The following is a 26,285-nucleotide window of genomic DNA, read 5'->3' on the forward strand; positions in this document are numbered from 1 at the left end:
CAACAAAAAAAATCCAAGTTCAGTAAAAAGTGGCATTATCTTTATTTGTCTTACAACTTGACAATGTGAAATCTATAGCATGGAGAGCAAACAGGTGTAGAGCACAGGGATATGCAAGGACAAAATAGAAAAATTTTGTGTATAATTCGTCAAATCTCCAACAAAATGCCTTAACCAACTGCTAGCTACAAACACAAATGTTTAGATTTCTGGTGTTACTCAAATTATTTTGGTTTATTTAAATCACACAACTACAACATTCATACAAATTAGACTGTCCTGTATATGGTGTGTACACAAGTCCCGACATAAACATAGCAAAATCCATTTTACAAGATAAAGTTCCCCCAGAGCTCTTTAAAATAATAACAATAAAAAAAAATTACATTCTACATGTTGCACAGAGTGGTAGCTGGGTACAAGTGTGTGAAAGGACTGACAAAAAAAAAAAAAAAAAAAAAACATGCCAACCCACGCACACTGACATGCGCATACAGGACAGATTCACAGAGACACAAACACACACGTTTTAGTTATAAAAAAAACCCAAAACCCTCAAAAAAATAAAGGTTATGTTTATACTTGTTCTGTTTATTCTGTAGGAGTCTGAGATATTTTGATATATGAGTGTTAGAAAAAGCAAAATCTGATAAACTATTGGACTAAACTTTAAAATGCAGATCATCTACATTTTGTTTGATGCGCAGGAATGTTGGACATTTATTTCATTAAAAAATACAAAAATAAAATTCAAAATAAAGAAAAAAAGAAACACCCACTATCCAGAGTAATTGTCTGAAGGGGACGTTTTGGGAAGGGGCAAAAAGGTTGAGATGAGGAAAAGGAGGTGGGGGGGGTGGGAGGGGGTCAATCTGACACTGCTTCAATCTGCGCCTCCTGGATCTACAGCAAATGACCCGAGTACTGCTTCACACTGAAATACAAAGAGTGGAAAAATGAATAACACGCACAGGACAAAAAAAAATACAATTCACAAGCAAATGACAGTGTAAATATATAGCTATGCAACTGTGGGAGGATGAGGACTTGAGAAGAAAAGGATGCATAGCGGGAGGAGGAGAGAGAAAGGGCGAGTAAGAAAGACGGGCAGAGAGGAGGGAGGTGAGGATCTGACAAGTGGCTGAGGAAGAGCATGAAAGAGAATGAAAAGAGAGGTGTGGTTAGTCCTTGTGTCCAAGCAGGTGCAGTTCACTGGAGGAGGAGAGGAAGAAAGAGGGAGGCAGGGTTAGTTACCATGGCAACACTACACTACTCATGAGACAGGGCAACAGGTCTACAGCTGTATTAGCATTCGGGCAAAGCTTAGATGGCATCAACAAGGAAGTAGTGTGTATCATACGTGCCTACTGGTTGCCAAGGGAGACAGAAGAGGAGGAGCCTGTGCTATTTGGCAGACTGTGATTTGTTGTCGGTTAATCTAACTAAAAACAACAAAATCACTAGTCTTCCACACAGCAGCAGCCAGGGGAAGAATCAATCCACTCCCTGCTTCACAGTGAAACGGCTTTGATGGCAAATAGACATTCTTTTCTTTTTGAAAATTATATTCACTAGACGAAAGGGAGTGTCATGTCATTGACATTAACCCTCAAAAATAAAGAAAGAAAGAAAAGAAAAAGAAATCCAATTTATGTTTGCCTACTCCTTCACAGCCATTTCATGTAAGAGGAAGGTTTGAATTAGTTGCAGGTTGCATGGGAAAGGAAGGGGGTTAGTGAAGAAGAGACAGCAGGCAATGGAACTGAACCCAACAAAAAGTGGGCTTCTCAGAACAAGGAGGCAATTTCAGAAAAGAATCAAAGATTTACAAACTCAACCAAATTTATCATTTGTTTCAACAGACTGAACAATGATAACAATCTTTAAGCATTTTGAGTTCTGTTTCATTTGGATCCACTTTAAGGCTACAATCTGGAGGAGTCTTTCATCAATGAGAGTACTTTTAATGAAGCAATAATCATGCAAGCTCAGACCAAATTCGGAGCCTCCAGAACACTCTAATGAAGGTCTGCATAGAGTTAAAAACTAAGGCTACTATGTAATGAGCTTGACTGGCAAACATGGGAGGTTCAAATGCAACTAGGATGCCGATTTGAGAAACTTTATATCCCATGAGATGGAAATCAGTATTAACAGGAAAACATGATGCAAGGACTTGCCTATTCTGTAGAAGGTACTGGGCGTTCTGGATCTGATCCTGGGTGCCAGTAATGGTAATGATTCGGTCTTCAGAGCCTTCCAGGGGCTCATCGATCTTGATGGAGGCCCCAGACTCATGGCGGATCTGTTTAATTCTCTGGCCTCCCTTACCAATGATAGAGCCAGCCAGCTGTTGGAGGGGAGGAGATTGAAGAGAAAAATATAAAAAGAGGAGATTTTAGGGACTTGAAATGCACCATGACAGGCTCAAGAAAATACAGGTTTCAGATGTATTCAAATGAACAAGTATTCAAATGATTTTTTTCCATTCATACTCAATGGCAAAAATGGCCTTAACAACCTATTTTACTATATATATGGAATATATGCCATTTAATTAGCAACTGCACACATAATAGAATAAAACATAAATGTCAAATGACGTAGAAGGACAAAATTGCAGATACCATCATCACATATGAGAAAGTAAGTAGGTTTTAGACTGGTTATGAGCTTATAGTGGCTGAAGAAAACCAAGCTTTCCATCTATAAAAAATATCTTACTGTCATTTACTCACATCTTTAGGAATTGTTACTTGTGTGGTGATAACGGGGCCACCCATGTCATTATAGGAGCCACGTCCACCTGATGGAGGAAGGAACGGGTCAAAATCAAAGTAGACATACCAGGAACATGATGTGTAGAAATGGTGGGAAAATAAAAACAGCACTCAGGATCAATAAATTGCTGTCAAACAACATTTCACACGATTCAGCAAATAACTTATAATTGTATTGATTGGAGGCCGAGTGTGGAGACTCACCTGACGGGTAGCTATCCCATGAAGAACTGTTGTCTAAGCAGGGGGGGGGAAGACACGGAAAACACTGACTCAATGGTAAATACCAAGACAACTTACTTACTACACATTCGTAAACAAAAAGCATTCAAATCACCCACCTCAACACTAAACTCAGACGTATTACTTGTTATACATGTTAAAATTATATTTAATATATAACTATAATTAACTCTGCAGGCTACACGCAACATTTGTTATAATCATCAATAAGTCAAGTAAAACACAACCCTGGCAGTTTGAATGGAAAAAAAAAAAAAAAAAAAAAAAAAAAACTGCCCAAACATGTCTGTTCACCCAGTTTTTCTGTTTTTTTTTTTTTTTTTTTTTTTTAAATCTGCCTCTATGCTAGAAAAAAGGCCTGCTCTCTTAGGAACCTTATGACCACATCCTTACAATGTCAGAGGAAAACAGGGAAAAGCACTTACCATATCCACCGCCACTCTGCAAAAAACAAATAAAAATACAGCAGTGTTAAAAGCAGAGCAACCCATTCCTTTCATTTTAAAGATCCCACCAATATGGATACAGGACTGGAAGCATAAACGTATAAGTAATGCAGCAGCCTTGTCCATGGAGTAGACTCAACTAAAAGCCACCCAGTTTTCATCCATAAAACAGACTCCTCCTTCTCTCCTCCCTCCATCCCCCCTTTTCCATCTCTCCTTGCATCTCCATCAGCCTCCATTTTCAGCTGCTGCTGTCACCAGGGCAACAAGCGATTCAAAAAAGCTGTTGCTGAGCAACAGCAGGCAGTATCCTGCCTGCCAGGTCTCAGAGAGAGAGAGAGAGAGAAAAAGAGGCAGAAAGAGACCTTCCAGTCTGTCAACAAAGCGTTATTAGTGCTTAGCAACCAACCATGGCCACCCCCACCATCCTCTCTCTTTGCAGGAAAAACAGGCTGGCCATGAAAAGTACACAGTAAGAGGGCAATTATAGCCGATTATTATGGGGTGTCTCTGGCTGTGGTGATTACGGTCATTTGGTGAGATGGCTTACACCATGCAAAATCTGGCAGGCATCCATGGCCAGGTCTCAGATGAGTGTATGTACAGGATGGGCTCAAGTGACCAGCCATGGTTGCACTGTCAGTAAACCACTATTGTCACCACAGGACAATTAGTGCATATTGTGTAGTGCTACGACCAACCAGTGTGCTAGCCTGAGGACGCTTGCACCAAATTAAATGCTACTACCAGAGCTGCATGCATTTAGCAAAGGGTCACTAACCATGTTATCGCTGTAGCGATCCGGTCTGCCTCTTCTGTCACTGTTGATGGGGAGGGGAAACACAGACGTGCAGAAAAAGAAAGAGAGACAGAGAGAGAGAGATGTGGGTTGGAGTGGAAAGAAATAGAAAATGTTTAGAAGAAAAAAAAAAAAAAAATGCTTGACAACATTCCACAGAAAATTTATGGTCTAGGTCAAACTGCACACACGCTGAGCAAGATTACTGTATAAACACATTTCCTCTCAACCATCTTCCCACACAGTAACAGGAACAGCTCTGACAGTGTTATGGTGAGAGGAGTGACAGGTGGTGGTGATGCTGATCAGAGCCAAGGGCTGCTGGCTCACCCCCAAACGAATGAGCTCAAATCATGGAATTAGCTAGAGAAATGCATATGGATTTACTTTTTATCTTTTTGTTTCTGGGGAACATCATGCACAGGTGTTAATGTCATGTCAAACTAAAGTCTCAGCTTAACTCAGTATGACTTACTACATTATTGCCAACAGACGGGCGTCTGAACATCTTTATACAATGTTTAACAATATTTTCTAAAAACCAAAACAATAATTAAAAAAAAAGGAAAATGCACCACGAAAGATCAAAGTCTGGACAGTTACAGATGAGACAAGAGGCAAAAGTTTTAATAGTGTGATATGAATTTTAAAAAAAAAAAAAAAAAAAAAAAAAGATGCCAGACATTTCAACAAGGGGGTAGTGAGGAAAGAAAGTCAGGAATGTGCAGGGATACCTCAACACTTCAAAATTCTATACAATGGCTAAATATTTTGTCACACTCATGACCAGAAATTATGCTGAACATCTGTCAGCAAAAGTAAACTACTCCTTACGAGGACCAAAGGATAAGTGCCAGCTGACGGCAGGCACCGTCCATCCCAGTGGTAATAACAAGCAGTTGTTGCTACAGCCCATCTTTCAATGCTGCAGCAAGTGCATATAATATAAAACCAAAGGAAATCCTAATGTCAAAGTATCCCTGTTAGGATTAATTTAGAGGTTTAGTTGAGGTTTTGGAACAGAAACTTACTTTGACCTGTCATCTGAGCCACGGTACGAGTCATAGTAACGATCGTCTCTGTGGGCGAGGTGGAGATGGGAAGAAGACACACACACAAATACAACCAGACATATACCGATGAGCACATAAACTTAATGATGTGATAACCATGAATACTACTTTTTCTGGCCTATGAGCAGAATACTGATATCAGTCTAGCCAATGCAAAAGAATGCAAAAAAAATAATAATATCTGAATGGAAAGAAAGCAAATGAAGAAGCTTAAGTTTTGTATAAACTGATGAGCAAAGTAAAAAAAACAAAAAACAAGTGCTTCAAATGAGAGGTCTGAAATATCAAAACTCTTAAAAGTCAAGTTCAACAGGAATAAAAGGAGCTCAACTTAAATCTGATAAATAGTTTCATGCAGCTAATCTGGTTCTGTGGTGTTACACCACATCCATTTACAATATGTCATCTGTAACAGGCATAAACTCATATTTTCAACATTAAAAATGGAATAAGAGGCAAGGACTGTAAATCATGTATGCTCTTCCCTTACCCTCCTCTGTGTGGGTGTCCCATGGGCATGTTGCGAGGTCGGGCACTGCCCCTTCCAACCCTACTCGGATGCGGTGGAGGAGGACCTCGGCGGGGGCTCATTTCATCATAGTCACGGCGGGATGGAGGCGGCGGACCTCGCCCCCCTCTGCTGGAGGGCATTCGGTCATACCCACGATCACCGCCGCTGGACCTGCCTCCTCGCATAGGGAAGCCTCCCACGAGTCTTCGGCCACTACCCCTCTCCTCAAACATCATGGTAAAACCACCATATTCATACGTTTCATCATAGAAGTTGGGGTCATATGGCTGTGTACGGCCTTTTATGGGTGCCTGAAAAATGAGGGCAGCGAAAGATGTTTTTTTTTACCTGCTCAGGAAAAGATGTAAAGCATTCTACTAAAAGAATGCAGGACATGTACATTCCTACTGCTATATATGACTTTAAAAACTCAAGAGACAAATGAAAAATTGCAAAACACAAAAGTTAATGCACCCAGATTCAGGCAAAGCCTTTTAAACGTGGCAAATCCTCAAGCTACAAAACCTGGCGAAACATAAAAAGGCCTTAGAAATACTATAAAACCTTACTTCAGCAATGAGCTCCAGCATAGTCTTGATACACTCCACCACCCTCTCAGTTTTACCACCAACCAGCACTACACGGTCTGTCGACTGGGGACAACACTCCTGAAACAGCTTGATGCTGGTCTTTGTGTTCTGGAGACACACAGATGAAGGCACACATGGGTGAGCAGTGAAAAAGAAGAACAAATAAATCAATTCTACAGGACACGGGGGCTAACTCGTAGAAAAACTAACTCATCAAATCACATTTATGTTCATTTATAGGAATTTCACAAGAAATGACACCACACGCATCACACAGAAGAGCGCAAATAACATTCATTTTAAAAATCTAAGCCAAATATAAAAACAGCAACAACTAAAACAAAAAAATGTTACATCCTATGTAGACAACTGACAAACTTACAGCAACAGAGGATGCAGTAAAATTTATTCAACTGCAGAAAGAAAAACTACAAAATGACACACCTCACGGAGCTCTTTGATCTTTGCTCCCTTCACCCCAATGATTGAGCCAGCCAAGCTCTGGTGGATCAGCAGCCGCAGCTCACAGTCAAAATCCATACCATTGTATTGCTGGTACTGTTGGGCACATAACTATTCATACCATGATACGAACTATATTATTCACACACAAAGAGATTCAAAACTGCCTAAGCATTACAATCCCTCAAATTCTTGCAAGTATCAGAATTAAAGCAGAAGAAGGATGCCAAAAGGAAGCAGTAATTCTTTCACACAAATAACGATTGCTATGCATCCATATGGTTAGAGAAAATGTATCAACTGATTTTGCCCTCAGCCTCTAAACAGACAACATATGTAATGAGGAAAACAGCAAGCACCCATAATGAGAGTACCCAGCAAAGCCTCACCTCCTCTAATGTTGGGATGATCTTGAGCAGGATTTCTCCAACAGTCTCAATGTCTGCACTGATGCTCAGGATTCTTCATATTTTAACCACCAATGACGAAACGGAGCACAGCGACACAGAGAGGGGCGGGGTTGGGGCGCCAAGAAGGCATCCCAAAGGGAAGGGAACAACATTTCAGATTAAAGAATTCATTACAGCCCCTTTTTAAAAACAGAAAACAATTAACCCTGTAACAGTCTTGAGCTAAATTAAATGGTAACATTGTTTTGTAAACTGGACCTGCTAAGTTGGTGATAATTTTACATGGAAATTGGAAAAAAAAAAAAAGCAGGCACCGAAACAGTACAATTAAAAGAAAACACTCGATTCAGAAAAAGGAAGTAAGAGACAAAAAAAAAAAAAAAGACCCAAGAGAAAAGAAACTGCTGAGGGGGCAAGACGGGGAGGGTAAAGTTTGAGGAGAATCTAGCAGAAATCAGCACCAGCAGTGCCAGAGTCTTAAGATCCTAAAGCGTAGATCGGTGGATGCATACCACAAAGACTGACTGCAACCCCAAAAATAGGGGGCAAAAAACACGAGGAAAGTTGGAAAAAGTAATAGAATCACTCTTTTATTTTTCCCCAATCACCTCCAAGTTGTTCTGCCTTAAAATGTTACGTTGGACAGTGATTTTAAAGCTTAAAATAATAATAATTCAAATATTGTTGTCTGCACCCACCTATTAAGAGAACACAATGAACATACTGATAAGAAGAATTTAGGCAGTTTGTACATGGAAGCAGCGTGGTAGGCAGGCTGAGGAAAAGTCACAAAGCAGATTCTATCAAGACAAATCAAGTCTGCCACCATCTAAGTTGATGCTTGTTTTTAGGGGATGGGGACAAAAATCGATAAACATAAAAAAAAAAAATAAAAAAATAAAAAAAAAAGAATGCAGAGATGATTGGGACAGAAAGAGGTATCATTTACTTTAAATACTCTAGCAGTCAATCAGGTTCACGTGAAGCACTAGACAAACAAGGACACACACACACACACACACACACACACATTTGAATCTTAGCTTTCCTGTTATGTTTGAGAATGGATGGATTAACTGACTAAAAGCATAAGAAAGGCATCACAAGAAAAGAATGGGATGAAGTGAGAAGCAAAGGGGATTATGAAACTAACTAAAAAAAAAAATAATAATCAAACAAGAAAAACCAGTATATCCACTCTGAGGGGTAGGGGTGGGGTGAAAATGTGGAAGATAGGAGGACAGATGATCATCAATTAAACAAAAAAAATAAATGAATAAAAAAAACAACACATGGACATATTGCAAATATTATAGCAAGACTTTAAAAGACAGTAGCAGATTGCGGAAAAACCTGATAACACCACCTTAAGTTTAAACGCTGATGTTACTTCAAAATGGCATGGAAAGGATGTTCACATGGCTTTTACAGGATCAACAGGCAGATTTGGATATAACCGCATTTAGGCATTTTGACTCAAGTTAATTTACTTTTTCAACAGGTAGTTTAAATACAGTGACTTGACAGAGGCAGGATTACTATTTAATATTCATTTCTTCTTGTTTGTTTGACCTGTAGTCAGGCAGTGAGAGGGAGGAGCTTAGGGACATACCGCTCAGGCCCACTGCTGTCTGGGACTGACACACTGGCATTGTACTGGGCACGGCATGGGCAGGGGCCAGGGCCATTCGAGCACAGATGTCAATCAAGTAAGGCGCCCATTTAGGGACAGGGCACGATTATGGGCAGGGCCAACCAGGGTGTCAGGTGGGCGGGCGCAGGAGGGGCCATCCAGAACATGGGCAACAGAGGAGGAAGTGGGCAAAAAAGTAAAGAGTAAAATAATAAACAAGGGAGAGGGAAGAGGAATACATTTTTAATATACAGGCTCTACACTGTTGAAATGTGACTTTACTTTGATTCTCTCAGAGATTGGCTTGTCAAAGAGAGAAGAGGAGAAACGTGACACTGGAAAAATGGGTAATGGCATATCAAGAACATGAAGAGTTCAATGTTGAGGAACAAACCAGAGAAAGTGAAAAAGAGGGGGAGAACAAACTGGAGGACTAGAAAAAAAAAAAAAAAAAAAAAAAGGCAATGATATTGAAAGGATTAATAATTGGCCACTTTGCCAGAACATTTATAAAAATAAAAAAGTTAGCTTGGGCTGCAGGTGACCTCATGAACTCTGAACTGAGCCAATAAATCTTAACTTACAAGAGCATCAGTGTCGCCACAACAGCAGTGTTACAATAAATAATCATTATGGAAAAAAAAAAAATTGACTCGTTATTGGGCTTTTGTGCCTCAGGCCAGCCGAGCTGATACAAAAACATAATTTTCATGCGAAAAAACAAATAAATAAATAAAACCAAACCCAGGGGGTTCGTAAGAAGAGCCCATGACCACACCCTTTGTTAACACTAATGGAATTAAGAACGGCAAATGCTATAGTAAGTTTTATTCAGCTAGAGGGTAAATGAAAAAACTGCTGCTGCCCTATGAAAGAAGCTGAGTCTGAGAGGTCAGCGAAGAGAAGAATAAAGAAAACTCTGAACAAAGTAACAATTCAGGATGAATAAGAATGGATCTACTCACGTCTGTACGAAGGGCTTTGATGTTTTTGCCACCCTTCCCAATTACAGCTCCTGCATTCTGGGATAGAAAGAACACTTATAAAAACTGAACACATGAGAACATCTGAGCGCTGACAGTAAACAGACAATATACAAGCTTCATGATAACAATATGAGTAATGTGAAGAAAAGCAAAGCACAATGGCTGTAACTATGTCAGGATGATAACTATTCAGAAGGCAGGAACGTGATCAGGGTAACAAAAAGAAAAACCATTTATCAAATAAATGAGACAAGAATTTGGCAGTCTTACTGTGAGAGAGCCAAAGAGAGTGAGACAAAAATACAACTAATGACATCAGGGTTTAACATGAAAAGGAAGCCGATTTACTTTGCTCTGCAGGAGAATGCGAAGCTCAACCATCTCATCCGAATTCCTGGAGCGCTTGAATGATTTCTGCTCATCTGCATCCTCAGCAGGGCGCTTACCTGGCAAGAGGAGATAAAAACACACACTGACAACTCAGTGCAAAGAGCCTTTAAGAAGACAGACTGAATTTAAAAAAAAAGAAAGAGAGGGGGGTGAATCGCAGAGTCACAAGTAGTCTCATATTTCAGAACTCTTTTTAAATATAATACTACATGCAAATCGCTCTCCCTTTCCAAAACTAGCAAAGACAGATTCATTTTTTATGCTTACACATTTACAAAAATATTTTTTCGGAGGATGTTTAAAAAAAATAAAGCACCAAGTTAAAGAATTTAAATTTGATCTGTAATAGTATTTGCTGTTGCTTTCATCTTTACCATATAAAACACTCAGCATTTAAAAAAAAATAAAATAAATCTGCATTTTCTCAGTACATGTTATAAAGGAGGTAACATTTATACCGTTAGTCTCTGTGTTGCTGAAAGAAGTATCTTCCTGCTGATCGATTTCTGTCTCCATGGTCTTCTGACAGAGGAAGAGAAGATGTGAGCACCTTGATCGGAGATACAGGTGGCAGGAGCAGGGGGAACGAAACAGAGAAGCTGTCCCTTCGACGTGTTGTCTTCTACTGCCATATCAAGATTAACAAAAAAATAAAGAAGAAAATTCAAGCTGTTTTTGAGGGAAAAAGCGACGAAATTGAAGAAACTGACAAGCACCCTGGACTCACCGATATTTATTACAGGGATGAGGGCGTGTTGATAGGCGGATCCAAAAGAAGAAGGACCAAACAACTCAAACGACCTGTCGGGGAGGGAGAGGCTACTTTGAATGCTGAAACACAGCCATAGGAAAAGGCTCGGTGGCACTAATGCTTGAAACAAACACTGGTACGCTCATAGTGCTGATATAACCTTTCTTTAACAGTGCAGAACAATGAGTTTTATGAACAACAGGCGAAGACTATTGTAATGGGCTTCCACAACGGAATATCTGTGGGGCTGTTAGGTCAAAGTGCGACTGCCATAGTCCGGAAATCAAGAGATTAATCAGTCAGTGATTAATAATACTGCCGTGAGATGCCATTAATATTACGTATTAGTCAAAGAGCAAGGCCAATTTCTAACGACCAAAACACAATTCAAACAACACCACTGATGAAGTTGTTAAATTATTATAACGATCAAATGGAAAGCAGAATTGTTCAGATGACGCTAACCACCATCCTGGTTAACGTTAGCAACCGGCGCAGCTAATTAGCCTGGAGGGCGATGCATTAGCTTCGAGTTTCTTCGATAATTTGAGTCAAACATGTAGTCAGTGATCGGTCATACTTTCCCGAAACACTTTACTAGCGGCATAAAATATGATGTTTGATGTCAGGTTGTTAATATCGTGCGCTCTGCTTGAGAAAGCATAATAATTCGATCAATACAGACCAGATCGAGCTATTTAAGCTAGCTGCTAGCTCCTTTCGCCATGTTGCCATAATTGTGGCTGAACACAAATGGTGCTAGCCAGGCCAGCCACATTGGTAACGTGCCAGCGGACAAAGAAAACAGTTAAGTGAATCATTAACTTCAATAAAAGAGGCATTCATTATTATTTCGATTACACTGGTTCACTTTAACTACCTTAGCTCAATTGTGGCAATGAAAAAGGGAAAATATCGTCAAAACACAAACCTGCAGTGCAACACTTCGCTTGTCCCTTTCCTTCTCTACCGAACCTAGCAATGTACAAGCCCAATGATTGAGTACTCATTGGTTGAATTGAAGGCAAATCAAATTGATCTCACTCACAATTGGCTAAAGTGAATGTCAATCAAAGAAATGAGGCGTTTCCAAGGTGACACTACACGCCCTGTTTCCGGATGCGGATCCGTTCTTCAGTGGCAGTTTGAGTAATTCGTTTTAACAAAGTGTGAGCTGCACGATAAATGTAAATGTTTTTAGAAGACAGTATGAGACGCAGATTGTTAAGTTTAAGATCTTCGGCTGTATTCAGGACCTTCTGTGGTCTTACTGTTTGAACATAAGACATAGCATCTCTGTTGCTAATTGGGTAGGTTGGGTCTGTCAACTTTGGCGCCTTTGCTGCTTTCCAGACTACATCCTGATCCAAGCGGCTGCTCGTGCGGCTCCGGTAACGTTTACCACAACATTTACTAAATCATAAAGACATTTTTTATTCTCAAATGTGCACAAACTGTATGCTATCACTGCTTGGATTTCTCACTCACTATCCCTTTTCTCACTTTTCGACAGTATCCATGCGTGATCATGTACTCCTATAATTATCCATGTTGATATTAAAAAGAAAAAAAATCTCTCTTCAGTTGGTTAGTAGCAGCTTAAAGCGGAGACCCCATTTAAGGCCACCGAATTACAGTAAAACTTAGCATTATAACTTAAATGTGACATTTACAACTCAGTGAAACGTTGAAAGTTTTCAGAAATAGTCGTAGCTTGCAGAGGTATCATGGGAGTTTTCGTTACGTAGCTAATAAGAGTTGTTTTCCTATATATGTACACATCAGCTGATAACAGTAAGTACAGTAGCTCAAAGTGATAGACAGGTTCTAATACATAGAAAAAGACAGGGATGGCCCCAGAGACTCAGTCAGTGGTACGTGCAACCCAAGCCTGGCTGCTGTCGACCTGGCATGTCCAGGTGCCTTATGCCTGGCTGGAAGCGTGTGTGGAGTGGCTTCAAGGAGAGGCAGGGGGAGCAGCTCGTCTGGCCCAGCAGCACATCAATCAACAGGTAGGCACACTGTGTGTCTTGCTGAGTGTGAGTCGACCACACTGCATTGACAACATTGTTAACATGGGTCATGGTTTTTGATAATGGATGGACTTTCTGCGGCTATTTAGAGTTGTTTCATTCTTTCTCATGACTGGGTGCTGTGATCAAAGGTGGTCGTATACATTGGGTATTTACGGTTAGCCTTGTTTCTGTAAAGAAACAAGGCCAGACACGTGTCTGGCTTTGGATGTGAGCATCAGAATCCAGTGTTGTGTCAGCCTCTTGTCTAAGCTTTTTGCCATTATGACCTACAGTATACATGATTGTATTGTCCACACTTGTGTAGAGCTACAATCAGCTGTTGAAAATCTAGAGTTGATCAGTCAAAAAAAAATGAATAAAAAGATCTCAGTTTTTAACGAGGACTACATAAAATAAAAGTCATTGTGGTCTTTGGGTCTGATAAAGGAAGCCAGTGTGGAAGTGACGTTTATGTACATTCTTTCTAATGCAGGTGGCAACTCTGTTTCAAACATCAGTCTGGATGTATAGAAGCCTGAGAAAATGGCCATCATTTGACAAACATTTCTCTCATGAGTTTTTTTTTTGGTCTGACCCTTTAGTCACAAACATTTTTCAATCAAGCGCAATGTTCATTAAACAGATTATATTCTCATTCATAGTGATACAGACAGTAAATCAGAGTATGCTTAAGGGCAGAGCTACCTTGTTATCCAATCTAAGGTATATCCACCCTCTGCAGAAACTCCAAGATGTTTAATCATTTTGAGATCGACGGTTGAGACTTTTTCCTTTCCACCAAAATATAAGAATTTTAAATACTTAGAAATAACTGAATGATCTCTGCTATACAGCAGGTGGTTTGTGTATTTTTCTCTATGTATGGAAGGGGATTTCAATCTCTTTGTTGAGTTCTTCACACATTTGCAGCACACTGAAAGCAAAACTCATTGAACCTCTATCTAGACCAACAACAAATGGCCAAGACAATGTGCATCTCTGTAGTGCTGAGATCGACACGATCGTGCCGTAGTAGCTAGTGATCGGTAAAAGTGGGCGGTTGAAGAGTGAAAGAACACCTCCTGGTCTGAAAAACCCTGGTTTCTGTTCCAATATGTTTATAGCATGGAAGGACCCTAGAGTAAACAGCATGTATCCATCATGCTTGGTGTCATCTGTACCAGCTGGTGGCGGCGTCATGTGGGGTATGTTTTCCTGCGCTGACGCATCTTTTGTACGCCACAGTGTACCGAAATATTGCTGCTGAACAGCTGTGTCCTTTCGTGGCCAAAGTCTGTCTGTTTCTTCGAACAGATACTCGAGGGAGATATTGCTTAATTTTTCAGTGGACATATCATCTCCTGGTGATTTCAAGATGACCGTGATACGAGTTTATTACAGTGGGCCACATGGTCCCCAGATCTCAGTCATGCAGAGCACTTTTTCAATGATGTGAATAAGCATGTACATGTCACTGAATCTGCAGGGACTTGCTGGCACTAATGAGTCGGTATGCCCTGTGATGTTTCTCTCTTTTTGTTGAATCATTTCTTTGACTGATTCAGACTTTGATAATAGCGTCATTGGACCTGTGTCGGGGTTGAGTGTGCTACTTTTAATCTGATGAGGTGCATTATAATGAGATGGACATTCGTATCAGTGAAATCAAAGCAACATAAAATGGCATGGACTCACAGTAAGAGTTGCCCCGAGAGACAAAATCACCAACAGCCTAAAAACTCCTACATCTCTCTGTATGATGTGAAATTGTAGGTGCTGGATCAGTGGCTGTTGACGGACCTGAGAGACCTGGACTACCCCGTTCTCCCTGAAGGGCTCGCTCAGGCCCAGAAGACCGAACTGAGGGGCACCTTCTGTGTTCAGGTGCTGGCTTGTTTAACACTTTGGCCAGATATTAAAAGACACATTCATTAAAAAGTATACATATAACATGTTTAAAGCCTGGAATAAAAATAAAAAAGTGGTTTCATCCCCTTTACTTAATTTGACCCTTCATGTCAGCAAAGTCATTATTTACATTTTATAATGTATTATACATTATTATGGGCTGGGCTGCTTTAAGTGGCCGAGACACAAGTCACCAGATGTGAGGTTCTGGCTCTAATCCACCCAGCAGCTAAGTGTTGAACTGGCAGACACAAAAGGCACACCAAAGGTTGACTTAGGGGTTGCTACTTCCATCTTTTGTATACGGTCTGTGCTCTCAACAGCAAACAGTATGCTGGGACTTGCAGCAGAATGTAGAAAAAGTAGGAGGAGAAAGACATTCGTGCATGTATTATCAACCACAACACACGCGCAAAATCATGTAAAGATAAATTGCGTAGCATTAACACTTTGAACAAAGAAACTGTTCGTGCTGATTAATCTAACGTCAGTTTTTACATTTTTTTAAAATTTCAAATTTTTAGAGCATTTAAACGTTGAGTCAATTTTTAATTCATGTCATGGCTGTTAGATTCTTCCCATTAATTTTTCATGATAATTTCGCTCCTTTGTGCAGTGCAGAAAGTCACACTTCCAGCTGGTGAAGCAAAAAAATCTGGCTGATGGGGAATTCAAGAAAAAGAGGTGATTGGTGCAGACTCTGAAGTCCTCTGTTATAATGAAGCACCACTGGGTTCCAGTTCTCCTAGATGCTAATTGGAAATCCAGCTGGAAACCTTTGTGACAAATTGTTAGTTAAGCACAGCAATTCACGATGTATAAGTATCACCATGATGGGGCTGTACACTGTCAAACATCTCACAAGATGTTTAAGAAATTACTTTGCAATCTAAAGGAAACATAACTGAAGTCTCTCTCTGTTTTAGGTTGACTCATTGTTGGACATCAGTCAGCCTGCATATGGTCAGCTGCAGAACTGGAGGGGTACAGACTGCACCAATGACGAAGTGTCTGCTGTCACACAGGCCACTCAGAGGCCCTGGGAAGCCAAATCAACCCGTATGTTGCTGCTGCAGGTCAGAGGAATTTGTGAACTGTAGGATTTCTGAATTTCAGTGTTGGTCTGTAGAAACGAGCGTGTTCACGGAACTAAGAGTTTCATTAACCTTTGAAGGCAACTGCCGAGTTGGTGATGAATAAGTTCTCTGCCTCTCAACTGAGACAGCCTAACTGTTGTGCCAAAGGATAGTTCACCCTTTGAACACAAAGTCAGGTAAAGATTAAGAGATCAAAAGAAATTATATTTAATTAGTATGTTTTTGCGTTTTGAAGTGGTGGCTTCAGCATCAACAGCCATTATGTGTGTTTTCACACAAATTCAAGAATCACTACGAACAATCAAGTAGTTTTTAGCACCTCTGTGCTACAAGCAGAAAGCTGTATATGTTCTTCTTGTTAAACGCTAATCACTTATGATCAGGCTTTATCTTTGTGTAACTTTGTTCAGTAGAGTTGTGAAGACATCTGCTGCTCTTCTCAATTGAATCCGAGTGAAAGGAGACAATTAGTGAGAGCACATGATGGAATAAATTGCAGCAATACATTACACACTGTAATTTTCACCTAGAATAATGCACTCCTCATATGGCTGGTGTTGCTTAGAAACGTAGCTGTGGCTTTTCAAACTTTTTAGTTTTTCCGACCATCTTGAGCAAGTCCCACTATTCTTGGGGTCGAAATCTCTGTTGCAATAACACTGAAAAAGGCTACTAAAAGAACTAAGCCAGATACATTAAGAGTCACGACGCATGAAATGATGAAAAACTGTAAAATGTTTATTTTTTTGTCTTGCTTATTAAGTCCATATATCATTTTCAAGTTTCAGAATACCTTGCACAGTTAATAGAAAAATACATAGGGTAGCAATTTATATTTTTATTGCAATATTCCAAGAACGTCAATCTTAATAATTGTGTCATCCTCATTTGATCGTTGCATTGTTCCCTGGTCAAACACGTTCCCTTTATTGTACAGGTAACAGATGGTGTCCAGAGCTTGGAAGCCATGGAGTATCAGTCTGTCCCTGCACTAAGTGGAGCGATCAGGTGAAGGATTGATCTGTACAACATTTGAAAGCAATTTTATGTGTTTTGGCTGCTGTTTTTGCTAATAAAAAGCTCCACACCTTCCTAAAATATTACAAAAATGGTCATCTGTGAAACAGTTCAAGCTTTGTAGTGACTCATGCATCCAAACTTATTTTTGACAAACAGATGGGTTGCTCTTATTTCTCTCTAACAGAATAAATAGATCAATAAAAAACACTGTTTTTTGGGGTTTTTTGTAAAGCATAATGATATTCTGAAATGATGTCGACTTTCCAGGCCTGGTGCAAAGCTACAGTTGCAAGGACGGATGGTTTGCAGACTTGGTGTGGTGCTGCTGGGACCATCCAATGTCAAGATTCTGGGTGGCGAGGTGGAGGACTTGGTGAACAGGAATAATCAGGTATAGAAATTCATGTTTTCTTGTGTATCAGAATAAATGTGGTTCACTCAGTATTTTAAACAGTGGCAAAAGTGATACACGGTAGTGAATAAGATTGTTTACAGATTAAGTGGTTGTTTCCCATGCTGCCCTAACAGGGAAGGGTGTTGTGTCGGACACTGGGTCTGCCTGAGGAGCAGCGGCAGCAGGAAGAGCAGGAGGCCCCACAAGCACCACAACAAGGTACATTGACCAGAGTTTGTGGATCTTTGTAGTTAGATTGTGTCCTGTAAAATTCACAGAGTAAATAAAATTTGTACAGTATGACACCACAAGACCTTGGCAAGTATGACTGGAAACGTTGACTTCACATTAACAAACGCACCCATTATATGATTAGTTAAAATTCCGATGCTGTTATCCTCTTAAGATAACCAGGAAATGGAGGACCTGGAGGTGGATGATGCAGAGCTGTTGGCCAGTCTAGAGGGGCAAGGGGAGGCTGACATACTTCATGCTGGATCTTCCCAGGACAGTGGCTACAGGACGCTGCAGGAGACCGTCTCTATGTCTTCAACAAGCTCCTCTTTCAGAAGCCATGTCTCATCCAGGTGGGCGGGTAACATCGTGTTATCTTCATGACTTGATGCTGGGATTCCTCTTCACGTTATCAGGCAAACAAATAGTACCTTGACATTGGAGTTTTAGCATGTCTTTCTTCAGAAAGTTTTAAAGGAACCACGAACCATTTTCATTCCACAGCATGTTGACAAACGTGCCTAATAAACTGCTTTTGTGGTTCTTGGTGTTTCTGTTCGTCTATTGCCTACAGACCTGTCAACACTCTGTTATGACAGAGGAAGGCCTCAACAAACTTTTTCCAAGTAAAACGTGTAGTTGTCGGAATTGTTGTCCTCCAATCGGAAAATCTGTGGATCCAAAGAGTTTATTTGCTAGTGACTGGCGACTGACCAAAATCACTGACAAGTTGGCAATAAGCTTAATGTTTGTTTATATCCTTCACTTTGAATTACAAAAATGTTTTCAGTTCAGGGGCATAGTAGGTCCGCCACATGTCAGGTTCACCAGTATGATCAAGAAAAATAAAATTAGTATCACTCCAAATAGTTTTTGGTTGTCGCATGTACAACCAAATTGGTTGCATTTTGGAGCCCTGACCAAGTTCAGTTAGATCTGCTCACAGAGACAAATGGCAGAGAAATAAAGTAAAGCATTAACTGATCATTCTGATTTGGAAGAGTAAGACTGTTTCCAAATAATTATCTACAAGGCAAAGTAAGTGGAGTGGAGTCAGATTATTGCAAATGTAGAGATACTAAATCTGTAATCATGGATAAAACTTGCTACATCTCCTTGTTTCTGGAGTTATTCATCTTCTTTTCCTGATAAATCTGTTGTAAAGGATTCTCTGGATTGCAACGAGCTTTAAATCTGCATTTGAATCTCCTTATCTATGATTCCCCTTGGAACATTGATCCCATTAATCCTGTTGGTTTTGTCTTTCAGAAGTGAAACCTCCAGCCGCTCTCAGGGAAGAGGGTTGACCCAGAGCAACAGAGGTGGTTTGGTCCGAGCCCATCACAACACTGGTGAACAACAAGACTATGAGATTCATCAACACACCCAACCGGACAACTTGGCAGACGAAGACTTTCCCGATGAAGACTTTGACGATCTCCCCCTGGATGAGTTAGACAGTGTGATTCTTCTGGGCAGCGAGAATGTTACTGCACACTCTCACAGAAGCCCACCTCAGAATGACAGCATAACTATTAGAAATCCTAGCAGTATGAACAGAGCGACAAGACCCAACACCCCTCAGTTTGAACACTTCGGAGCTTCCAACTCCAGATCCACCTCACAGAAAAGAGACCACCAAGGATGCACGAGAGAAGCTTCAGGGTCGTTAACCACAGCATCTTCCAAGCCCTTTCTTTCCTCAACAGCTTTAGGGCCGTCACGTGAATTAGAATTTGTTACCAATGATGAGAGCAATTTTATGGATGAGGACATGGACTGTCTTTTTCAAGAGGTTGATGCCAGTGGGGTACAAACTGAGAGGACTGGTGGAAAGGCTCAGCTCCACGTCGAAGAGGGACCTAATAGGGTCAGGGAGAGCAAAACAGATGCCACAGGCTCCGGTTGTGAACTTGTCAGCAAATTAACAAAAACAGAAACTGTCACATCTCAAGCTAAAAAGTACAACCCTCGCACTGCAGAACTGAACAGAGTATTTTCAGACCGAGATGCTCAGAGTGACAGAACAGTCCCTGATGTCACTCTGACCTCTCCGCCTTTTACCTACTTATGCTTGCTAGAAGAATTGTTGTCCAAACCGCACCCCCACACCATTGAGATCTATGTCAAAGCTTTTATTGTGACTCTTTCGGGGAAATTGAGCAGCACTAACGGCGTTTGGAGCGTCTGCGCTACAATATCCGACGGAAGCGGTTACCTGGACGTGGAGCTATCCAATGAGGTTTTGACGAGCCTCCTGGGCTTCTCAGTTTCTGAAAAGGGGGCTCTGAAGCGTGACCCATCCAGGAGAAGTGAGCTGGATGCTGGGATGAGGAGATGTCAAGAAGAGCTGGTGGACATGTGCTGTATCATGAAAATTGTGATTGAACCAGAGGGCAGGAAATCTGTGGTGGCAAAGGCCGAACCTGTCAATGAGAGAGTGCTCCAGGAGCTGGAGCGGAGGGTGAGGGAGAGGAAAAGATAAACGCAGTGGAGTGTTTGAGTGGAAGTAGGCAATGATGAGAAAATGACCTGCGACGGAAAAGTATATTGCCCATAAGCTGAGATGAAAAATTGCCAGTAAAACGGAGGCAAATGGTTCAGAAAGAAAACTGTTTCTTTGGTGTAATAAAACATCGGTATTTAAAAAAAAAAAAAAAATAAAAAAAAATAAAAAAAAAATGTTTTTTGGATTGTTGATCAACCTGCCCTTCTGCTTCAGATTTAGAGAGCAGAAGGTGTGAACTGGATGTCTGCTGATCAGTAAACCCGGTGTTGCAATGCATCCCATCTGCTATATGTGAATGTGATATTCTGCCATTTGTCATCAGAGGATTTCATTCATCTATTCATTGTGCTATTTAAGGCTTTAAATCCACCATCTTACTTTCTGTAAACAGACTCAAGAAACAAAAAGGCTACAATTTTAAATATAAATGTAAATTTTTTATTGGCTATCAGCACATGTGTTCATACAACCCAGGGTTGAGTATAACAAATTCTGTCCAACATTGAAAACTGCTTGAAGGGAAGAGTGGATATGAGACATGGGGAAATGGGGGTCTTCATATTCTGATTGCAGTAATGAATTGCCAGCCTTTGCATTCATTCAGCGCAACCATTACTTCTGACTGAAAAGTGATTGAATAGCCAAGGGCAGCATGGGTCTTTAATAAACTTCCCCAGAGGAGAATCAGAGGAAAGGAAGATAAAGGAGAGGCCATGGGCTTGATTATTTCTCTATATTACAGAGCCTCACGCATGCTTTTGTCTTTGAATCTAATTCTTTGTTTGTATTTTCTGTAAATTGAAATAAAATTCCTCTGAAGGTTTCATAATTGTCGTTCATGCTGTTCGACTAAAGAAGCATCCCTGAGCTTGTTTCTAAATCTGCCGCCCGCAACTCATCTTTATTCTTCAACGTCAACTGGGCATTGTATACCTCATGACCATGCAAAAAACCTGAGGTAACCGACATCTGTCCTGGTGTTTCATGTGGTAAACAATCTTTTAGCTTTTTGGGCTGTTGAGTTGAAAAATCTCAAAGGTTCACACACACCAAAAAAAGAATTGACGTGGCTGCTAAGGTGTGATAATGAGTGAAAACTGTCTACTTAAATTAATGGGAGTGTACGTTAGAACATACTGTCTTAGTGTTTACATTCATGTATCTTTGTGTCTATACATGTATGCCATCGCCTTGTGGCACAGTGTGCACTTCCATTCAGGTAGCTGCTCTCAATTCATTAAGAGCTAATCAGGTTGAACATCTAAATCAGGACCCTGCTATGCATGTTGATAGCCTGTTATGTGCTAATGAAGCTGGGTACGGTGGATGGGTGGGCGAGAAGGTGGAAAAGAAGCAACCCATATGGAGATACAAGTGGAATAAATACTGGATGATAGAGTAAATTAAACAGAGTTTTGTCTCAGTGGAAGAGACGCTGTAGTCAGGCGTACAGTACAGTTTCTCAGAATCTCAGATGGAAAACACAACAAATGACATGATGCAATACATCGCCTCAACACGGTCCTACTTTGTTGTTTCTCTTAATTTCATGTCCATATGCAATCAGGCTGCAGAGGAGAAAGGAGGAACAAGGATGCGAACACAAAGGTCCAAATTTGTTTTCTAGTTATCGATCTGTGCATCGTATCATTTCTCAGTGACTCACCCGAGGACCCCAAGAAAAAGCAGCTGTAAGAAACTCCTATGAAATAGCTCAATTCAAACCTGTTTATCCTCAAACATATATGTTGAAATCAAACAGGAACAGTTTGACCACAATGTGAAATATCTGAAAGGAACACAGTCACTCCTGCATCAACACGTTTCATTATGTCTCTCAATGCAGATGTTGATAGCAACCTTGCTCTCTGCATGACCTCCTGTGAAAAGAAAGATTATTGAGTATATGTGATTCAGAATGATATTTTTCAGTGTGTACATGATTTGAAATGAACTGTACCAACAGTGATCAAAGACTGGATGTCACATAAGGAAATCTGCGGCTGTCTCTTTGTTAGCTTGGAGGTTTTTCACTGGACTGGACTGGCAACATTGGTGGTTATAGATTGAGATTTTAGATTGAAAATATACATGTTAAAGCATACGAGGCATAAAAACTCCTTAGTGATATATATGTTAAAGCAAATACTTTTTCCAGTAGAAGTTTTCGTGAATTTAACAGATGAAGTCCTATTCAGAAACCTTGTTTCATTTTGTCTGGATGTTAGAGTCAAAGGTTTGCTGCAGGAAAATTTAGGATTTCTCACTTTATTTTCTATCACTCCATCAATTAGAAAAACACCGTGAACAGGACAATCTGCAGTGTTTTGGGGAATATAAAATATATATGCTTTAAAGCTGTTATGTTCAATTCAATTCAATTCAAAATTTATTTATATAGCACATTAAAACAACCTCAGCTGACCAAAGTGCTTACCAATACCAACTGCATCACAAGAGTAATGTGATGTAATTTCAATAAAAGCATAATATTTTATTTCAATAAAAATTTAATAGTAATTTTATCAAATTTAATAAAAATAAAGTAATTTCAATAAAAGCAATAAGAATGACTTCATCACAGATAAAAATAAAATTTGAGATAAAATTAGCAATAAAATAACAATAACAGTAACAATAAAAGTAGCAAGCCAAGGTAAACTCCATTTCAGCTAGTGGAAGGCCAGGGAAAAGAGATATGTTTTCAGTCTGGATTTGAACTGTCCTAAAGACTGAGAGGACCTGACAGACAACGGGATGCTGAAAAACCTGATGAAACAGAGCAGAGCAAAACTATTTCTGAAAACCTTCAGAATACCGGAATATGTGTGTGTGTGTGTGTGTGTGTGTTTGTAAGTACTTCTGGCCAAACTTAATTTGACAGGAAGACTTTTACTTAAATGGATTGAAATATTCCACAGATTTTGTTTTTCTATTGGAAACTTCTACGCACAGTTAAGATGACAACAGCTAATATATATCATATGAAACTTTCCTAGTTAGTTGTGCACATGAGGACAGCATTATCAACCCTCTGGGGTCTGAGACGTAATGAGGTCATGCGATCTGATCACGCCGGTGTGATCATAGACCTCAGAGGGTTAATAAGTAATTGATTTCTTTTTTTTCTTTTTTTTTTTGTCATACAAGTTGCCGGAATGCCGTGTTTGAATAAGCAAATTTGCCACCGTCAAATGAAACATGCGCTTACTTGGATAAATGTCCGACAGAAAAAGCTGTGAAATAAACATCTAAATGTGTGTTATGGATGCCTTCTTTCTTCTCCTCTGACGGAGGACACATACAGAGGCAATATTTCCACATTCAAATCCTTTTTGCAGTCATCTGTTTTATCCATTTATTTATTCAAATTCTTATATTTGGTCTGTAGAATCTCATTATATATGAACAAATATACATATCTAAATGTATAATTAAGGAACAAGGCGCAACCCTGAAATTCATTGCTGGAATTTATAAATGTAAAGCAGGCGCATGGTGGGTGGGAGCGTTTACTGGGGACAGCAGGACAGCATAGCCTTACAAGGAATTTACCATTTTTAAGCCTTCTTCATGCATAGAAATGATATATTTCAGAGACTGGACGAGAAAGCGCTTTCCTGCCCTAATAGCCCTTTTTCAACATTAGTTCCCATATTATGTTAGTTTCCCACTTCTGTCTCTGTTTGGAACAGTAGCCAGAGATAAAATAAGCTTTTTTCACTCGCCTGTGAGTTTCCCAATTCCTGTAAGCAGGCAAGTTGACCAGACTGAGACAGGATGGACAGAGCACTTGCATGAAATACAAAGCACCGTAATAATCTTTTTAATGTTCATCTGCGCTGAACCTCGCTGGTCATTACAAATATCCATGGAAAAAGTACATGAGCAATCCTAATGCCCCTCTTGCTTTTGCAGCTGTAATTTTCTTTGCCCTATTACATTCAGTAATGAAAAATCCACTTAGACAGCTCAACTTCTCTTTTAGGCCTCCATCAAAATGAGCAAATGGTTCCACGACATGGCAAAAACATGCCTCTTTATGTGTGCTTTTGTGTGTATATGTGTGTTAGTGTGTGTGTGCTACCTTTACTTTGAGTATGTGAATCATTAAAGGAATTGAAAATTAAGAGGAAATTGGACTTAGGAAACATCATGAAGTACCTTTCCACTTTGTTTTGCTGGATGGATGGAAGGATGGAGGGCTTAATTATTACAGTTTGAAAAGGAGTTAACAGAATATCTAATCTAATCTAATTTGTGCCAATACCTTAGTTTTAGCTTCATGTATAAAAAGTTTCTGAATACACAGGAAGTGTAGGTACTGCATAGAATAATACTTTTAGTAGTATGTAACAGAACATAGAGTTCAGTAAAGGAAGTTGTCAAAATGTATATGTGTTACATATAAATAAGAGATTGAATTGCATTTCATTGTAATTATGCAGATATAAATTCTGAATGTGTGCAGTTTTGATGCAGTTTTGCAAACACATCAGAAAGAGATGAAAATTTTGTAAGGCAGGAAAAACACCTGACCCAAGCATGCACATTAGGCTTCAGTGTGTAAGCAGCATTTTCATGTGAATGATGTAACCTCTTTATTTACTGGAGGAGTGGAGACTGACGAGTTGTTCACTGTGTACCCTGCAGCCGGAAAAAGCTTCCAGCCCCCCTGCAACCCTGAACTGGATTAAGTGGGTTCAGGAAGTGGATGAATGGGTGGAATGGAGTGGAACGACAAAGTAGCATTATATAGAAATTTTTTAAATTTGTACTTTAGTACTCCTCTCTCGAAAAATACTTTCCTTCTTTCCACCCATATCCTGTAGAACAGGAGCTGCTTTATTTGTCTGATTATCCTCCGGTCAGTCAGTGAGGGCTGCGGATACGACCAAAATGTATGGAGCTGCGAGTTCTGCATGTTAAAGTTCTCAGTCTTCACACACTAAAGATTTTTTTTTCTTTTCCGAACTTTTTTAACTTTAATCATTTCCTCCCGTTCATATTGTTAATTGAATTATTATTCTTTCCTGAGGTGTTTTCAATGCAAGTGGTGAGAGAAAGAAAAATTAAAAAAAACTCAAAAAACCCAAACAAACAAACTGAAATGACATGAGATGGGGCTGCAGACTTTTGGATACAGAATTCCTTGTGAAAATATATTTAATCGAAAATTATTGTCAACAGACTTGATTCCCCCGACAAATGTAAGAAGAAACCAGCAATTTTTGCAAATTTCCTGCTGACCAGATGGAACCTTTGAAATACTCCGATCTTCTGCAGCCATATGATGCAAATTGGCGAGGAACTGCATGAAGTGTGTCAAATAGATGCTGTATGCTTTTGCAGAGTGTCAAATTCCACATGGTCCAAGTCAGCAAATTAATCACACATAAAGCAAACACATCGGTGAGACTTACTGTTGGATAAACTTTAGCCTTTTGTTGAATGATTTATACTTTCTCTGAGATACAAAACATTAATTTCAAGTAGATGTTTCCTTGCTGCCGTGAAAATGAGAGGAACGTGAGCTCAGGTTGATATTTGGTTCAAATTACATTTGTAAAAGTTATCTTACCTGCACATAATAAGTTTGATTCCCTCAAATGAAGTGGAGCAGATTATTTCTTATTGAGAATCGTTTTCCTTATTAGGAGACATCAAACAAGTTTTAACTTAACATATAAAAGATGCCTGAGGTGCCTTTGACATTCTGATCCAAACACAGGATTTAACGGTCATCAGTTATACGACCTGCTCATCTGAGGGTGGCCTCTTCACTACTCTTAGCTGTTTTTTTTATTTCAGAGTAATAGCAATTATCTCATCTTATTGCTGTTCACTAGCTTTGTCATTTTAAATTCCCAAATAATTTGCCTTTAGAGACATTGTTTTATTATCTGTAGCATTTGGCTTCCTTCTCTCTAGTTTTTCTTTGAACATGCATCAAACCAACATTTTGATGTCTGCACTTTAGTGGCAGTCATTATCGTTACACTTTTGTCAGGCACTATTATGAGTTTCTTTTATT

At 39.7% G+C, this 26,285-nt stretch overlaps 2 protein-coding genes across 10 annotated transcripts; one reads left to right on the forward strand and one right to left on the reverse strand.

Annotated features, from left to right (window-relative positions):
• Positions 1–18: 18 nt before the first annotated feature.
• Positions 19–12,091, reverse strand: hnrnpk (heterogeneous nuclear ribonucleoprotein K). Of its 7 annotated transcripts, none has more exons than XM_075467819.1 (17): positions 12,006–12,091; positions 11,051–11,124; positions 10,782–10,945; positions 10,282–10,379; positions 9,913–9,969; positions 8,927–8,970; positions 7,294–7,366; positions 6,887–7,015; positions 6,422–6,550; positions 5,832–6,163; positions 5,300–5,347; positions 4,251–4,290; positions 3,449–3,464; positions 2,985–3,017; positions 2,739–2,806; positions 2,181–2,350; positions 19–934 (listed from the first exon to the last, which is right to left on the reverse strand). In XM_075467819.1, exons 3-17 carry the CDS (start codon positions 10,837–10,839, stop codon positions 904–906), a joined length of 1,326 nt encoding a protein of 441 aa, XP_075323934.1. In that variant the 5' UTR covers positions 10,840–10,945; positions 11,051–11,124; positions 12,006–12,091; the 3' UTR covers positions 19–903. The 7 variants fall into 7 exon arrangements, with proteins under 7 accessions (XP_075323934.1, XP_075323937.1, XP_075323933.1 ...); XM_075467822.1 differs by having other exon boundaries at positions 6,887–7,000; positions 10,782–10,948; XM_075467818.1 differs by having other exon boundaries at positions 10,782–10,948.
• Positions 12,092–12,171: 80 nt separating this feature from the next.
• Positions 12,172–21,065, forward strand: rmi1 (RMI1, RecQ mediated genome instability 1, homolog (S. cerevisiae)). 3 transcript variants are annotated; one of them, XM_075467828.1, is made up of 9 exons: positions 12,172–12,465; positions 12,588–13,086; positions 14,863–14,973; positions 15,924–16,073; positions 17,032–17,102; positions 17,382–17,505; positions 17,643–17,727; positions 17,915–18,095; positions 19,012–21,065. In XM_075467828.1, exons 2-9 carry the CDS (start codon positions 12,925–12,927, stop codon positions 20,225–20,227), a joined length of 2,100 nt encoding a protein of 699 aa, XP_075323943.1. In that variant the 5' UTR covers positions 12,172–12,465; positions 12,588–12,924; the 3' UTR covers positions 20,228–21,065. The 3 variants fall into 3 exon arrangements, with proteins under 3 accessions (XP_075323943.1, XP_075323945.1, XP_075323944.1); XM_075467830.1 differs by having other exon boundaries at positions 12,172–13,086; XM_075467829.1 differs by lacking the exons at positions 12,172–12,465; positions 12,588–13,086; positions 14,863–14,973 and adding an exon at positions 15,600–15,681.
• The last annotated feature ends 5,220 nt before the right edge of the window (positions 21,066–26,285 follow it).

The sequence above is a fragment of the Odontesthes bonariensis genome, chromosome 6 (assembly GCF_027942865.1).
Source record: "Odontesthes bonariensis isolate fOdoBon6 chromosome 6, fOdoBon6.hap1, whole genome shotgun sequence".
NCBI lineage: Eukaryota > Metazoa > Chordata > Actinopteri > Atheriniformes > Atherinopsidae > Odontesthes > Odontesthes bonariensis.

Coding starts and splice junctions, on each gene's coding strand:
- hnrnpk (XM_075467819.1), bottom strand. CDS start 10,839: ATGGAGACAGAAATCGATCAGCAGGAAGATACTTCTTTCAGCAACACA. Junction 7,367..8,926: donor GACAGCAGTGGGCCTGAGCG/GTATGTCCCTAA, acceptor TAAAATATGAAG/AATCCTGAGCATCAGTGCAG. Junction 7,016..7,293: donor TCATCCCAACATTAGAGGAG/GTGAGGCTTTGC, acceptor TGGTATGAATAG/TTATGTGCCCAACAGTACCA.
- rmi1 (XM_075467830.1), top strand. CDS start 12,925: ATGGCCCCAGAGACTCAGTCAGTGGTACGTGCAACCCAAGCCTGGCTG. Junction 16,074..17,031: donor CCCGTATGTTGCTGCTGCAG/GTCAGAGGAATT, acceptor TTTATTGTACAG/GTAACAGATGGTGTCCAGAG. Junction 17,728..17,914: donor CCCACAAGCACCACAACAAG/GTACATTGACCA, acceptor TATCCTCTTAAG/ATAACCAGGAAATGGAGGAC.